Source organism: Equus asinus, chromosome 7 (genome assembly GCF_041296235.1).
Source record: "Equus asinus isolate D_3611 breed Donkey chromosome 7, EquAss-T2T_v2, whole genome shotgun sequence".
NCBI lineage: Eukaryota > Metazoa > Chordata > Mammalia > Perissodactyla > Equidae > Equus > Equus asinus.
This window is the reverse complement of record NC_091796.1, coordinates 62,958,424-62,975,022: the sequence shown is the minus strand read 5'-3', so window position 1 is coordinate 62,975,022 and position 16,599 is coordinate 62,958,424. Positions and strand designations below refer to the sequence as shown.

The 16,599-nt window shown below is 50.5% G+C and overlaps 1 protein-coding gene across 1 annotated transcript in view; it reads right to left on the bottom strand.

The window, feature by feature from the left end:
* The window catches only part of L3MBTL4 (L3MBTL histone methyl-lysine binding protein 4), a 469,197-nt gene that overhangs the window by 7,238 nt on the left and 445,360 nt on the right, over nucleotides 1-16,599 (bottom strand). Inside the window, 3 exon segments of the mRNA XM_070514531.1 lie at nucleotides 4,072-4,141; nucleotides 5,734-5,846; nucleotides 5,849-5,902. Coding sequence (XP_070370632.1) covers nucleotides 4,072-4,141; nucleotides 5,734-5,846; nucleotides 5,849-5,902 — 237 coding nt within the window.

The window sequence follows — 16,599 nt, the reverse complement described above, 5'->3', positions numbered from 1 at the left end:
TCCCTGTTTTGTGAATGTGAAGTGGCAGCTTTAAAGTGCCATAAAGCAGTGTCAGAAAGTTCACGGCTCGCTCTCCCCGTAAGAACTTCTCTTCTTCAGGTTTGTGGTACACGTGGCGAACTAGGAAACTGCCATCCCTTGGCCTCCCCCAGGGACAGCTGTGTGGACGCGGCTGCATTCCTGAGGCGACGGCGGCCCTGGTGGCGGGGACCGTGGACCTGGGCCTTGGCGTGGGGAAGCTCACCTGCTGCGGAGGCTGCGCGGGGGTGTGGGGGGGGGGGTGGTTCTGAGTTCTCTGCGCGCAGTGACCCCCCGCTAAAGCCCGGCTCTGTCTTGGAAGGACACTGAGTACCTTAATTTTAGGATGACACAGCAGCGTGGAAAGACTGAGAATGCTGACGTTGCGCGGCCTCTTAGAGCAGCCCGTTGCTTTGCCCGCCTGCCTCCCTGCGACCTGCTCCTCCGGGCATCCTTGCTTGCTTGCCTGAGGCTGTTGCTCCCTAGAATCTTTCCAGGTGGCGGTGTTCTTGATCTTGCTGAGCCCGTGGCTGTGTGCCTGACTGTGCCGGCTCCAAGTCCACTGGGGAGCATGTTTCCAGCCTGAGTCTCATTTTTTAACAGCGGCGTTTATTATTTGCCCTTCGTTTTAAGGGCTGCTATGCTTAGCTAGCAGTATCCTGAAGTTTTCAAAATACTCCCTCCTGTGTAAAGATTGCTTTTAAAGTGATTGCCATCTTTTAAAGTGAATGGACATTTAGGGACATTTGGTTGAGGCCAGGGTGACTTATATGTGCTGCTTTAAAGAGTAGTTTTGAATGTAAGAACTCCAAGTACCCATAAGAGCACCAAGCGCGCCTGAGTCACACCTGCGGCTGTATTGTGCCTGCCACATGTCACGTCCAGACCTCAAGAGCCCACGGACACCGGGCAGGAGGGAACTGCACACAATTCACTTCCCCATTTAACTCACTCGTTCGCGAGACACACACTCTGCGCAAGACACTTTGCTATAAAGATGTAAAAAGATATAAAAATATTTCAGTCCCTATTCTTAAACACTTAGACTCTTCTATTTCAGAATATTTCACGACCCAGAGAAAAAAATACACTTCACACTGACCATAACTTCAGTGTGTGCCCACACCTACGCGTTTCTAACAAAGGTTTCACAGAACGATCACCTTTACTGCAGTGCAGCGCTTTCATCCAGTCTCGTCTCGTTCAAGAACCGCTAAACTGACCTTTGTAGCTGACCTGTGCTTTGAAAAACGCTTCTCGAGTAGAAACAGCCACAGGGACAAAGGAGTTAAAAGCCGGTTCCCACGCTCTGGGAAATGTCTCACAGGCCCCGTGCTGCTTCCCTTCACAGCATCTGGAGCAGAGCGGGGCCTCCCTCCCAGGCCAGGACGGCAGGCAAAGGGAACGTCTTTGCGCTTCATCTTCGGCTATAGACAGATGCCCACCTTATGTCTCGCTGAACTGCACTTAACACGGGGATGGACAAGTCCATTTTCAACACGGCCTGCCCTGTCCACTGAGGTTCCCCTTCAATAAGCCCAGCGGTAACGAAGCACAAAAGAACAGCCACCCACCCCCTCCTGCTCACCCTGAACTGCCTTTTCAAATCCTCGCTGCTCTGCTCGTCATTCTTCCCGCGGCATCTGGAACAGTTGCAAACTCTGCTTTTGGTGCTCACTGGGAAGCCCCTCAACGGACCCCTTCTGAGAGCTGCCTTATTTTCAAAGATACAAACAGAACCATCACAAAGCCCACACTGTCAGCCCATCAGAGAGTCTTCGGGCGAACCTATTTTGGGGCTGGGAAATGTGCTACAGAGTGCGGGGACACTGAAAGAAATTTACAATACAGTCCTCGTCCTCAACAGCATCTAGTTAGGAAGACATCAGGACTAAGAGACATTAAACATCAGGGGATAACCAGAGCTGTTTTCTTTGGAGCGCACACTGGTTCTGGAAGCCTCGTGAAGCATCGTGAGCAGGGGCACTTGATGGAGACAGCCTCTCTGATGGTGCTTTTTGTAATCTAGAAAATTTCTAAGGCCTCTTCCAGCAACAGAAGGCTGAGACTTCATGTGCACCCATTACAGAGCTCAGGAACTGTGGCCTCACTTTCCTGACGCTCCCTGATGGCATCTTCAGTCTCCCTGTGGGCAGCTCTTCCTCAGGGGACCTGCCCCCTCCTCACGAGACTTGCGTGTGCACCAGCTACTTCCACTGAATCACCCCCCAATCTCTCACTTTCGTCCAGTGCCAAACTTGACAATTGTCACATTGGAGCCCCCCCAGATTTCACATTCACTGATTAATGTTCCTACAATAGTGGTTCCTGTTCTTTCTGGATGACGGTCCCCCTTGAGAAGTTAATAAAAGCTCTGGCCCTCCTCTCAAGGAAAATGCAGACACATATTGTACACAATTTTTCCAAATCTCCTGAAGCCCAATTCCACAGCTGAGCCAGGAACCCTGCCCTCAGTCTGGCATCCGCCCTATTGCACAGAACTGTCACAGCTCGCCTCCTCTTGACACGTCTCTTTCAAGGAGCCCCGGCTTCTCCGCAGAGCGCCTCTTCCCAGTCCCTCCACCTGCTCTGTCTCACTTGGTCCCTGTGCTCCATGGTCAGTGACTCTGTCTGGGCCATCACGTCCTTGGGAAGCGTTCATTCAGCACCCCCCACCCTACCCATTACTGGCACTCCCATCTCGTATTTCTGCCCTTGGGAAGAGTGCGTTCATCTTCATATAATCCACAGGGACCTGTCCCATAACAAATTCATCACCTTATCACTCAGCCCCACGATGGCTCCTTTCCCCAAAGTGTCGTCTCTTGTGATAGCACCACTATTTTCCGCTCTTTCAGGGGAACTCTTCAGGCCTTGCAGCTCTCACATATTATCATCCTAATCTAGTACTGAAGTGTGTTGTGATGAGACCATAAACAGAATCACACTGGCTCGTTCCGCTTCTCCCTCTCTGTACCCAATCTGTTTCTCTTGTTCTTTTGACTTGAAACACGCACTGAACTGGAGGGGTTCCCGCTGCCACGTCCAGTCCAGGCCCTGATTTCTCCACACCAGGAAGGTGCTGGGGACTTCTGGTCATCTCCCTCTCCTCACTCTTCCTCTTTTTGCAGACCTTGTTGCAGATCATTCTCCTCTTCCTGGAGCACCATCTTCAGCCAGTGACTTTCTCGTAAGAACCTAAGTTGGCTCGTGCTGCTGGCCACCTAACATGCAGGCCAGCCCTGGCCTCAGCCTGCCCAGCCTCCCACCCAGGCTGCCCCCCTGGCACCCCAGGTCAGTGTGTGCTTGCTGAGTAAGAGATCAGCTCAGGACCTGGCTCTGACTGTGTGGCCTTCCTTGGTCTCTGGGTACCTAAATTTTCCTATCTGTAAAATTGGCAAAACAAGAGTACTTGCCTTACTATCATTATATTAGTATTGTTCACTGTCTTTATCAGTGTTAATAAAGGACACATCTTGGCTTATGTCCTACTCACTTCCACGAATCTCCTGTTTTTCCCTTCACCTAGAATGGCTTCCCTTCTTTTCTCTGCTTAGATATAGTCCACTTTTGTTTCAAAATCCAGCTCTTGATGCCCTGATCATTCAACATTCCTTCAACAAACGTTTACTGGGTTATCTCCTGAGTGCCAGGTATAGTGAGGGGTTCTCAGGGTACACACCGAGTGAGTGAAATAGGGCTCTCCTCATCTGGTGAGGGCCACACCACAAGTGCAGGCGTGGTGACAGCAGACTCAGATGAAGTGGGAACACAGAGAGGACATCTTGCCCAACCCGGAAGCTCCTGCAGGAGGCGAGCACTGGGCTGATGGTGGGGGGCTGGCGGCAGGCACAGTGGGAGGGTGTTTGAGGCAGCGGTAGCAACTGTGCAAGTATGACAAGAGCACGCAGGCCTAGGCGGCCACACTGGAAAGGCAGGTGAGGACAGCCCCGGCAGGTCTCTGCGGCGTCCGCCAGCGGAGGATGTCGTTTGGGAGAGCCAGGGATGGTTTACATCCGGCGGAAACACCCAGAGCACTTCCTTATCTATCACCTTCGCTGGTTTTCAGGACGCAGTTGCTCTGCACACGGATGCAGGTGGCTGCCTTGCTTGAGACGTCTTTCTGAGCAGGACAGTGAAAATGTGAGGGGCCAGGAGCGCAGTGACAAGTGAGGGAAGAGGGGCCGCTCTGAGTCTTATTTTACAAAAGGTGGAACTTCAGATGGATGGCTTCAAAGTCAGGAGAGGAATTCTCAGTCGAGCTCTCCATCACACACAGTGAGTGTTGCTTCAAGGGCAAAACCACACATGGCAATGATAGAAAAACGGGTTTTAATTCTTTCGGCTCCTCATGAAGCAGATGCACGCTTCGAAAGCTGATAAAGATTCCTTAGCGGGAGGTGGGGCAGACTCTGCACATTCTTTAAGAAGCAGGATCACATTTAGTCATTCCCCAAACCCCCAGGACCTTGGGAAGAGTGGACGGCAAGGTGGGCGGGCAGGCTCTGCGGGGAGAGACGCCGGCCCCTCTGCTCAGAGCGGAGGAAGGCTGGGCAGGCAGAATCCACCAGGGAGATTCTGTGAGGTGCCTGGGAGGAGGCGGAGGGAGCAGGGTCGCTCAAACCTCCACCCTCGGAGGGGCTGCTGCTCCCTATTCCTGGTCTGAGGCTGGAAAGGACGGCTTAGACCAACACCAAGTCCGGTTGTGCAGTCAGTGCTCCGTGAACATGTTGTGACTACTTTATCTGCTGGATTGTTTTTGAGGAAGACTGGCCCTGAGCTGACATCCGTGCCCATCTTCCTCTACTTCATACGTGGGACGCCTACCACAGCATGGCTTGCCAAGCGCTGCCATGTCGGCACCCGGGATCCGAGCTGGTGAACCCCGGGCCGCCAAAGCGGAACGTGTGCACTTAACCGCTGCGCCACCGGGCTGGCCCCCATGTTGTGACTAATTTAATAATTTAATGCAGCTCTAATCTTGTCCTGAGAGGGCCCAGGATTTCCCTTCCTTTAAAAAAACACTAATTAAGGCCTGACTAGTGAAAACACAACCTTTATGAAAAAGATCGTCAGTCAAAAAGTGTATTCCTTAAAAGAAAATTGTTGTAAACGTGAAATGTTTCTACAGCAATACAGTAAGCAACGAGGCTTACCTGATCCTTATTAAAAACCAATATTGTAAGGCATGCTTATATTAGCTTCGGATCCATTTTTCCCTCTGTACAGAATCTTGTGCAATGCTGTGATCTAATTTACTTTAAAATTAAACGTAAGATTGCCCAGATTATCTGTGACTTCGGATGGACAAGGGGCAGCAGACCTGCTCCTAGTGAGGTCACGTGATCCTCCTCCAGCCCTGTGGGCCACAGCGAAGGAAGCCCTGGGTGCACAGACTCTCCTGCGGGTGGGAACTCTCCCAGGGAAAATGCAGCTTAGCACAGGGGCTGCCAGGACCCAAAGCCTAGGCTAAATCTGTGGTGTGGGACCAGAGGCGTGGCACTCTGCCCAGGTGGCCCAGGGCCCATGCAGTGGAGCACAGAGATGGAGCTGGGATAAGGTTGGGAGAGGAGGACAAAACCAACCGGGCTTGCCTAATTTCCTCAAAATCATGCCTGCCTTCTCCCTCAGGTGTGGGTCTTAAATCTGATACAGTGGATTCATTGCCTAAGAGAAATTCTCAGCAGCGGGACACATTCTATCCCAGGACCTCACCTCATCCACTGTCCATCAGGCCATCTTGCCTGCCTGGATGCCAGCCACGCCTGGAAGCAGCTTGCAGGGCTGCTCCCTGCTCAGGGGAAGGTCCCGGAAAGGCTGAACTGACTGGACGACAGGAAGCCTGACTGGTGCAGTGCCTGCGGTGTCTGCTCTGCGGAGTATTCTGAGAGAGAGGCAGGGTGAGCGAAGCAGGGACCGTGTGAGTCAGTGAGCATCATCTCGGTCAGCCCCTCTCTGGTCCAGAGTCAGGTTAGGAAAAGTGCAGACGCAGCGCAAACCCTGGTCTTCTGGTCACGCAGCATCGCAGCCAGGCACAGCTGATACCAGCGCTCGTTTTCAAAAAAATGGTCACAAAAAAGTTATATAAGGCCCTGAATACTGTGGCTATTTGCTAAGCAAATAATCTCTACGGGCCTCTGTTTGATGCCAATGAAGAGCTAGCTTGGCACTACCACTGGCTTCTCTCTCCCTAAATCAGAAGTTGGAGGAAGCACAGAGCCTTGCAGAATGGCTATTAAGTGGATTGGCACACTGAGCCATCTGGGATGTGCACATACGCCATGAACGATTTCTTCCAGGCAGCTGCTTTGTATATCTCCAAAGACGCGAGGAGCCCAGGTCCACATCCAGTTTCATAGGTCCCTTGGGGGGCGCTGAACATGGGATGCAGCCCAGGGCCCCGTGAGAACCTCATGGCAGCTGCTGCTGTAGCACCCAGCAAGACACAACTACCTGGCCGGGACTTGCCAAAGCAGCCGCTGCTGTGATGGGATTGCCCTGGCGCATGCGCTCTGAAACAGGCGCTGTCTTTTGAGAGCAAAAGCTCTGACCCGGCTGGCTGTGGTTCTATGACGTGAGGGGCAGTGGTTGCTGGCTTGCCCAAGAGTGGCTGCTCTCCCCCAGGAGTGACCTCGCTTCTGCCTCCCGCTTCTCCTCAGCCTTTCTGAACTAGTTCCCACCTGCGGGGGTAGCTTCACTCTTGCATCTCATCCTGGCGTTTAGAGGGAGCCGTGGATCTAAACTCCATCATTATTTTCCTTTGAATGTACAAATGCATAAGGAGCAAAAACATTATAGAGGTTTCAGAAACAATTGATGCCTTTAAAATGACATTTAAGATTCTTTCTGTACAAGTTAGCAAAATAAAGCTGTTGATATTTAAAGAGACTTTGATAAGAAAGGCCATAAAAGGGAATGTTGGAAGCCTAAAGCAAATGGCAGGTTAAGTAAGCAGTGTCCACGTAATTTAAAGTTTATGATGATGATTTGTGTTTTACTAATAGAGTCTGAAAAGCTATTGTGCAAATATTTCCACCTCAAATTAATTACAGTTTTTGGTACAAGAGGCTGACCTGCACGTCGCACGGTCACATACCCGTCAGGAATCACATTCTAAACAATGAAGGAGTCCGTGTGTCACTGCCCTGACTGCTGGGCACAGACACCTGCACATTTAACAATGCTTGCTGTCTACACAGATAGAGACAGCAAAATTGTGGCCTTCTCCCAAATTCTTATGCTCTAGTTGCAAGCAGCAGCAAATTTATCTCTAAATGCTCCCTGTCCAACACAGACCTTCTTAGTATGTAAATAGGTTCTCTCTCTCCATATAGTTCAGCCAACAGTATGTGTGCTCGTTCCGAAGCGTAACTTCACATCTCCTTTGAAAAGCAAGTATGTTTACAAATGCGAACGTTCTTTAATGAAGTTGTCAGGTTGGACAAGGAGCATGAAGAAAACAAGCCCTAGAAACACAGGGTGGAAGCAACACAGGGCATGTGTGCAGACACAACCCTGCGGAAGCACCGAAGGTGTTCCTGGAAGCCAAGGGTTAAAGCTGTGTACTCTTAGGGATTAAGACCTGAGCCGAAGCTGGGCTTTATTCTGGAAAATAATCACTGCATGCATTCATCGGTTGTTTTGCTGATATAGCATGAACTTAAAAAAAAATTCCATATGTATCTCAAACCCATGCCTTGGGTAAATCAATTATGTATAATTTGCAAAATGTATACGACTCTGAAGAAACACAATTAATGAGTCTTATGTTTTGGAAGTACAAAGATGTCAAGTAATGGTCCTTGGATTCCTATGATTCACAAATAAAAGCTGAAGGCATTAAAAATGGGAATAAAACCCAACAACATTGTGCTCTCAAGCAAGAAAGTTTTCTGCACTGTAATTGTGGAAGCAAATTGCTGTGGGTGCTGAGGCATCCACTCTGGAAATGCACCTACGGGGGGCTTGCCAGCACTGGGGTTCCTCAGTCTACTGCTTGTCATGGTTCTGGGCTCTGGAAGACGGGGGACTTCAGTCAGTGCCAGCAGCAAGATGGCCTTAGGTTACAGCAAGAGGCAGGGAGCTCTAGCTTTGTGCTGCACCCTTGAAGCCCGGTGGGCTGACGCTGTCTATGGCTTCAGAGCACAGTTAACTGTGCCCCTATTAAATCAAACTGCTTGTCTGAGGGAGGGGGAAGCTAGAGTTCCCGAAGGTTGGACAGGATTTGATGGGGAACAGGCTCTTCATGCCATGGGCAGTGGGGAAGGGTCTGAACCTCCCTGGGTCGCAGATCCCTCCCCCGGAGTCAAGCTCATGGGAGTATGGGGCTTGTGTCTGTCTACCTGCAATCTCAGGTTTTGGGGTGATGCTTGCCAGCACCAGTTACATGCTGAACACGAATCACATTTTTTCCTTTAAAGATTGGCACTTGAGCTAACAACTGTTGCCAATCTTCTTTTTTACTTCTTCTTCTTTTTCTCCCCAAATTCCCCCAATACATAGTTGCATATTTTAGCTGTGGTCCTTCTAGTTGAGCATGTGGGATGCCACCTCAGCGTGACAGGACGAGCGGTGCCATGTCCACACCCAGGATCCGAACCAGCAAAACCCCAAGCCGCCAGAGTGGAGCATGCGAACTTAACCACTCGGCCACGGGGCCGGCCCAACATTTTTACTATTATCAACTTTGCATCATGAGATACAAAGCTTGAAAGTGGAGCTTTTCTGCTCAAAAAGACATGAGTTAGGTTAGGGAGGATGTTCCTGAGTAGGGAGGTTGGACAACTAGTCTGCCATCTCTAAGATGTGACTGGCGTTGACAGTACGCTCCACGGAGAGCGGGTGGGAGGGGTTGGGAGAAGCGTAAGGGCTTGGCGCCATCCCCAGCACATGCAGACCGTTCATCAAACGGGAGGTGCTACTCTACAGCGGGCTGTAAGCTGCTGGAGGTCAGGACTGACGTCCTGTCAAGGGAAGTTGCGTTATTCAAAATTCACAAGATGCAAGACAAAGTTTCCAATAGCAACAAAAGAAAGTGTTTCCTGGTGGTGGTTTTGCCTTCTTTGTACCATTTACCAAGTCTGATTTCTTCCCAAGCTGATGCTTTGGCACTGGGATCTTCAGGTCCAGTAGAGAGGAGGCCAGGACGGGCTTGCCTCCCAGGACGGGGGCGTCAGGGAAACGCAGGGTCCGCACCAGTTGCCTGGTTGTAATCCTGGTCCCACATAGTTGCTGAGTGTCCTCACAGGAGATCCTTAATTCCTGTGTATCAAGGTTTTTCATCTTTAAAATGGGGTAATCAAAGTGCTTCTACCTCACTGAGCTGCTGGCATGAGAACAGCTCTGAGTACACAGGAAGTGCTCAGCACGTGTTCGATATTACATTACAGTTAGAAGACATAAAGATTTTAAGTTCTAACCCTAGTGAACATCGGGACATAGAAAATTTCCAAAGGCAGTGTGGCTAGATGTACCTAAAACCTACAAAAGATGAAATTCAAACTGAAACTCAGGATCTCCAGGGCCATGTTAGAATTCCACTTCCACGCGGTCTTGGAATGTCAGGGCAGCGGTCACCAAAATCGTGTGCAGGGTCCTAGAGGAAGGAAAGGAGAGTTGGAATCCACTGGACGCTGCCAACATCGGGTGGGGCATCTGTCGCCCAGGCAAACTGGTGCCGATGTGCGGCAATCACATAACACTGTGGAAACATGCTCGGCCTGCTAGCTTTGAAATTACGTGGCTCCTGACAGACTTTTAAAATGCGGGGTGATTTGCATTATTTTATATTCTGTTCATTAAATTAGACTTTTGAAAATATCCACGTAGAAATTTGCATCCATTTTTATCAAATGTGAACACACTGATTTTAACTTTTTACTAAGCCCAGCACAGCTCATGTCAATTAGATACTCACTAAATAGTTGTTGATAAATTAAAGATCACGAGCCTGTGATGAAAGTGTAGGCTGCCCTGAGAAACCATTCTCATTAAATCAAAGGATCAGATTATTCTATCTTGGAGCACTTTGAATAAACAGAGTCTTCTAGATTAGAAATGGATGTCTACCATTAGCAGAAGTCAGAAAGGCTCTTCTTAAATGGGTAACTGACATGCTTCATCCACTGGGCCCAGCACCGGGTCCCGCATCCACCTAACACAGCGGAGGGACGTGGCATGCTTCCCGCTTACGCTCCTCCCTGCAGCCATGCTTTCTGCCCAGCTCCCCTGAAAGTCAGCCAAGGACATTCAGTCTGCAAAAGAAGCCCTCCTACTGGAGGTCTTAACATTTTAATGCATCAAGATGCCTTTTTGCACCAGAAAATGAAATGCACTCCTGCCTTTGTCTCCAACGCCAATGTGTGAGTGACAACAACAGAAGCCAGCCCTACGCTTAAGATATCTTTACCTTTCCAGGAAACAGACAATACACGTATACTTGTCACCTCAGTGAGCTCCCATTTGTAGAATAGTTTGCTTGGAACAATTTGTTTGCTACTATTTTTCTCTCGTTGGCTATTTCTTTTCAGTTTTATGTCTTTAAAAAAATAATGAAGTGTTTAATGATTTCGGTCACATGCTCCAAGATGTGGGGTGCTCTCCAGTTTCTGAGGCCAGCATGTTGAGCTGTGTCCAGCTCCAGGATCCCAGGAGGCCCTGGACTACAGGGCTGCGAGTCCATTCAGCAGCGCTCAGAGAGGAGGAAATAATTAGTTCCATCTCCAAAAACGTTGTCGTTACCTTTGTCGCAGAGGCAATACCTTGCTGGGATCCACCTGACTCCTGAAGAAATCTAAGTCTAATGGTAAGTGCTGTCTGCTCTTGAACGTGGGAAAACCCCAGCTGGGTGCAGGCCGTCTTCCCCAAGTCAAGGGCCACGGCCAGACCGGGCCAGCTGTGGAGGGTGTGTGACAGGGGCTGCCTTTCAGGTGAAATGACCAAACAGACACATGATGTGGTGTACAGCACCATCTGCTTCCAGGTTCCACAGACCTTAAAAAGGTATTCAGAGACTAAAGGATGCTATTCACCTGAAGGTAACCTGACAGGAGGTCCCTGATGTCTTCGCCACCCCTCTCACTCACTCCTTTCCACTCCTGCTCCACCCCGACAAGAGAAAAAAATCCTTTATGGAAATGTTCTTCAAAAATATGGCTGTTTCTTTACAAAAGCTCACACAACAAAACTGAAGTAAGTGAGTCATAACTGGTAACCAGAGGCTGCATGGCTGGGCCTACACTGAAAATGGAGACCCATTTCACAAGTAACTTTCTCTTCAATGAAAGGGGTAGCAGTTCTACTGTGTTCTCTCCTCCAAAAAGGAGGAAGGAAAAAAATAAAATGGCAATTGGTCCCAGTATCCCGTGATGTGATTTTTCTCGCCTGCTGTGTCCTCTGTGTCACTGATTGACCGTCGTCGGTTGAGCCGGCACTTGCTGAGAAGTCGGCCTGCGAGGCGCTGTGTTCCAGTGGTGAATTCTGCAGGAGAAGCAAGGAGATGCTCAGAACAGACTCTGCGAGTGGTAACGTCGTCTTCCTCCCACCACCTTCCAGGTCTTGTACTTAACACGATCAGATCGCCATTTGTACGCTGTATCGCCTTCTCTTGGTTTTGATGAGGTTGGACTTACTCAGTCGCTCTTCATTTCCATTTCTTTACCTCCTACATTCCTCAAAACAAAAGTGAAAAGCAAAACAAGAGGAACACAAGCAAGATTGGGAGGCAACTTTCTATATTTGTGTGGCACACAGTTGATGCTCCGTAAACATGTGATGAGTTGAATAAGTGACTAACTGAATGAATGCACGTTCAGGAAAGTAGGAACTGTCTGTTTACTGCAAAAGCCAGAATGACTTTCAAAATTACGTTAGGAACTATTCAGATTTATGGTCGCTTTCTCTAAGTGTCACTGCACACCCGCAAATCACTAAATCCTAAAGGAGTTGGTGGCAACCCAGCTGCTTCTGTTTCCTCAGCAGGGCTTGGGCACCACGAGATCAGGAGTTCAGGAACAAGAGCCCTCAAGTGTCTAGATGCCTATTGCCATTTTCCAAGCAGCCCTCTTCAGTCATCATGGCAAAGCCCCCTCCTTTGAGCTCCCACCTTCTGGGCTTTACAATTCATTGCCTCTTTTCTGGTATGGGCCTGCCCCCTTCAGCCACGCTCCCTCACTCAGTGAGGTCCCTGTCCACTCCAGGCCCGCCTTCCCTCTGGACGACGTGTACACCCCTCCCCGCCTCCCCCTGGATGCCCCTCCTGCATGGCCCAAGGTCGCCTCTTTGAGGGCAGGGAGTATCCGGCAGCCGCAGCCCGCAGCTGGTCTTCCCTGAGGCTGAGCACCTCCTCACAGTTTTTACTCAGCGTGCCCCAAGGTGTATCCAACCCCCAGTCAGACCCGAGTCCTCCTTTTCTCCCCCTGCGCTTCTGTGTCTTCCCCGGCCCACCCCAGGAACACAACCCCGCCTCTCCCTCCGCCCCACGCCCACCGGCCCGGGGGACGCAGCTTCCTGGCTTCTCTTGCCTCCTGCCTCCACAGAAGTGGGTTCTAAGGGGTTTACTGTCAAATGCAGCTGGATCCTGACGGAACGAGTCCTTTAACAAGCAGGGAAGTGGCAAATAGTACACACTCCCTGGAGTGGGACTCAGCCCCTACACCTGAAGGGGCTAGCCTCTAGCTTTCACTCCTGAGGACGGGGTTTTAGTTCCTTCTTTTGATCCTATTTCAGCAAACACCCTTTTGAAGGGGTCTCCAATCCCAGGAATCCATCCCTCAGAGTCCCAGGCCCAGAGGCTCAGGGATCCCAGACACAGAGGCCCTTAGGCCCCGTCACTGTCCACAGCCCTCTTCCAGCCCACGAGGTGGTGAGTCCTGTCTCCTCAGGGCGGCTCCCAGAGGACCTCCCCCATTTGCCACCCTACATTGAAACTGTCTGTTTACTTCGCAGTCTCTGTTAGTGGAGTATCAATTCAAGGCAGTCATTTCCAAGTCATCCTCTCATCCCATGGGGTGGCGCAGGCCTGACACACGGCACCGCTCAGTACAGGTGCCTAACACCTGACGTGGCTGCTGAGCCACCTGCAGTCTTCCTGCAGAGACGGAGAGTGCAGGGGCAGACACTCCGCAGCCTGGGCCAGGGGGACAGTGAGCTTCCAACCCGTGGGTGCTCGTTTGCCAATATACTAATTACTGCAAGGCTGGGAATTGTTTGCGATGTGGAATCTAACTAGTGCCTCAATTTGGTACTCGAGAAGCAGATGTCCCCTGGTTTTATTTTAACAAAAATGCAGAAAAATCCATATTAACGTTTGATATGTTAGTCATCCAATAAGAGACTTCGGTGCAGCATATTTTTTGATGGCTAAAAGGAGACCTTTAGTTTAATATCTGCTTCACACAGCTTGAGACATCTTTAATTAACTTCTTTTGGTTGAATACTACAACCCAATCACCAGCATGTCTTTCTTTACCCTCTGCAAGACTATTTTCCTTCACTTATAAAAGTAAGATCATGAATGAACACCAGCACCAACCTGACCAAGAACCAGAGTCGCTGTGCTCACAGTGGGCGCCCCCACCAGGTAACATGCTACCTGGCCTCTGCACGCGCACTTGGAGGAAGAGGCAGCCATGTCTGAGTTGGCATGCCCAGATTGAAAGGCCCTACCATCTTTATACGCATGTGAGTATGAAGCAAAAGAAAACACTACCGTGCATGAAGAAATGGTTTAATTGTATTTGAATTCCAGAAGTGGATGGTGGTACTGGATGCAAAGGAGCAATACATTCTCGAGGCAAATGGATTTGGAAGCACAATCCTTTGAGTTGAGGACAGCGTGTGGGCACCCACTCCTGGGGGACAGCACAGTGCAGCCAGTGCAAAACCCCAGCAGGTCCGCGCCAGCCTCTCAACTGGTTGGGCCAGTTCTCAGCTCCAATAATGCAGAAGTTGAGAGGGACAGTGCACCAATACAAGTTATAAACCTTAAAATCTTACACAACCAGCTTCCATGAGGGCAGACACCATATGTCACACCCCTACTCCCACCTGGCGTAGCACGTGGTACACAGGAGGTGCTCAATAGCTGTTTGTTGACAAGTAACAGGGCAGGTCTAAATCACGGGAAGGGGGCAGAAGAACATATATGCCTCCTGAAGGGTGGAAAGCCTGAAGCTCCTCACTGTATGTGCACAGGTGAGCACCTCCCCTTCCTCTGTCCTGTCCCACTCCCACACAGGACAGACTGTGTGAGCAAGGAGTCTGTGTGCTCAGCCTATCAGAGAAACGCCAGGGTCCCGCGCACGCCACGGTTTCCCAGGCTCGCAGTGAGAAACGGCCAGCGCAGGGCCGGGCACTGTGCCTGCCAGGCAGGATTGCTCAGTCACAATGACAAGAACGGCGTCCAATGGAATGAACACAGGGCTGCAGCACCCCCACAGGCTTCAGAGTTTCTGTCAGCACCAGGCTGGACTTGGAGCTAGCTGGCAACCAAGGGGACACATATGTGCCAAGTGTCTCCTACTGTTGATTTTATTACTCCAATGACTTCTCGAGGGCTGCTGCTAGCCCTGCTTGACAGAGAATGCAGTGCTCCGAGAGACAGGAACAGCCCGGCACCGGTGACTCAGCAGGCAAAGGCGCCGCCGGGGTGCTGAGCCCAGAGCCTTGGGGGCGTTCCTTTCCTCCAATCCTTCAAGAGTGGGTTCTTTCCATTACTGCCTTTACATTTCTGTCTAAAGGGTTAGAGCCAGAAGTGACCCTCGTAGGGGGTGGGGGGGTGGGGTGCGTGGCCTGATCTTGCGCAGAAAAAAAGTTGCCTATTCTTTGATAAGGAAAGCCTCTACGCTCCAATACTAAGACTGATCTGTCTCCAGACAGATCTTCGGAAGTATTGTCAGATTTATCTCAAAATAAACATGCTTCCAGGGATTCTATCCGGGACCCACGTAGGTCTGATCAAAGAGGCACTTGGAGCTATGGTAAGGGCAAGGATCCGGAGCTGAGCCTGGCAGGAGGTAAAAGGCAGCAGTCCCCAGGGAGCCAGTGAGGGGCCCCGCCCAGGGGACGCAGCGCTGTGGCTGGTCCCTTCTCGTCGCTGGCATGCCAAGCTGCCGCCTTCCTTGGCAAGGAGCTTGGCACAGACACTCCCTCCGAGGCAGGGCCCGGGCTCCCCTCATGGAGGTGCTGATGTCTCAGAGACAGAGTCAGGGAAATGAGCCTGTGGCCTGGGGCACTCTGCGGGCTGGGTGGCTGGCCTAGATGTCGGAGGAGCCAGGCTGCCTGCACAGCCCTGCGGACGAGCCAGCCCCATCTGCAAGTGGCCCAGAGGAAACTCTTCCAGCACTGACAGCCCTGAAGTCCATGTGGGTCCCGCTCTGGGAAAGGGGGGACCTAAGGAAGCCTGGCTGCCCCTCAGGAATGAAAACCCAGCACCCTCTCTTAGGTGTTTATCACATATTTTACTTGTGACCTTTTCTTTTGTTGAAAACAGATAAATACATTAGTTGTGGACTTCTTTTAGCATATCACTTTTGGGCAAATTCAGTGAGGAAACATCTTACAGGATACTTTCTTTTCGTAGGAGTTATACATATTTGTAATGTTTTCCCTGCTCTCAGAGAAGCAAGACGCAGTGGTGCACCCAGGAGAGGCTGCTGCTGGCGCGGCCCTTGACCTCATTACCTCGCACACACCCAGAAAGACAGGGCCCAGAGGCAGAAGTCCCCCGCAGCTACTGTTTGGTGGAGTCCGTCCCGGGGCCGGGCCCATGCCACGTTTCCCAACCAGTTGATTTTCTGGGGAGCCCCTCCCGCCGGCATGCTGGGTTTCCCCCATCCACACAGACCAGACCTGTGCTCTCCTGAACTGGAGTACGGGCACACCTGCCCTCAGTGTCCTTGGGCTCCTGGGCCCGGTCCCCTCACAGACAGCACAGCGGGCTGTGAAGACTGGAAGAAATACAGGCAAAACGGAAAATAATGTTGTTTCTTGTTATAAGAAAAAAATGAGTAATTTTAGTATTCTGCAGACTTCAGCTTTTTCTCTAAAAATTATTAGAATTATAAAAAGGAACACTAAATTATACCAACATTTAAGAAAATTGACTTGTTCTGGAGCTAGATAAAACATGCAATCACTTCACAATCCACCTCACAAGATTCAAGCTTTGTCCGAAACTCGGTCCTAAGCCATACAAAATCTATTCTAAGTCATCTATTTTCTCTCCCAAAACAAATATCACTTGATGCCAACAGGCACAGATAACATATCGGAGCTTTTCCAACTTGTTAACATTCCAGAAAACGAAAGCTTTTACTATTCTCAGGTTGTGTGTGTGTGTGTGTGTGTGTTTGTTTTGGAACAAAGGGAAAGGAAAAAATTCCAAATGTTTCAATGGCTGGAACAAGTACCTGGCACAAGGTAAAATTAAATTACGAAACAAAGAGGCAGTGAAGGAGTCGGATCAGCTGCTAGCCTCTGCGCTTCAAGCTTCCTTTGAAAGTCAAGAGCCCAGGCGATGGAGACGTCAACTCCCACCTGAGCGGCCCTCTTCCCACGCAGGCTGCCCGCTCCCCCGCCACC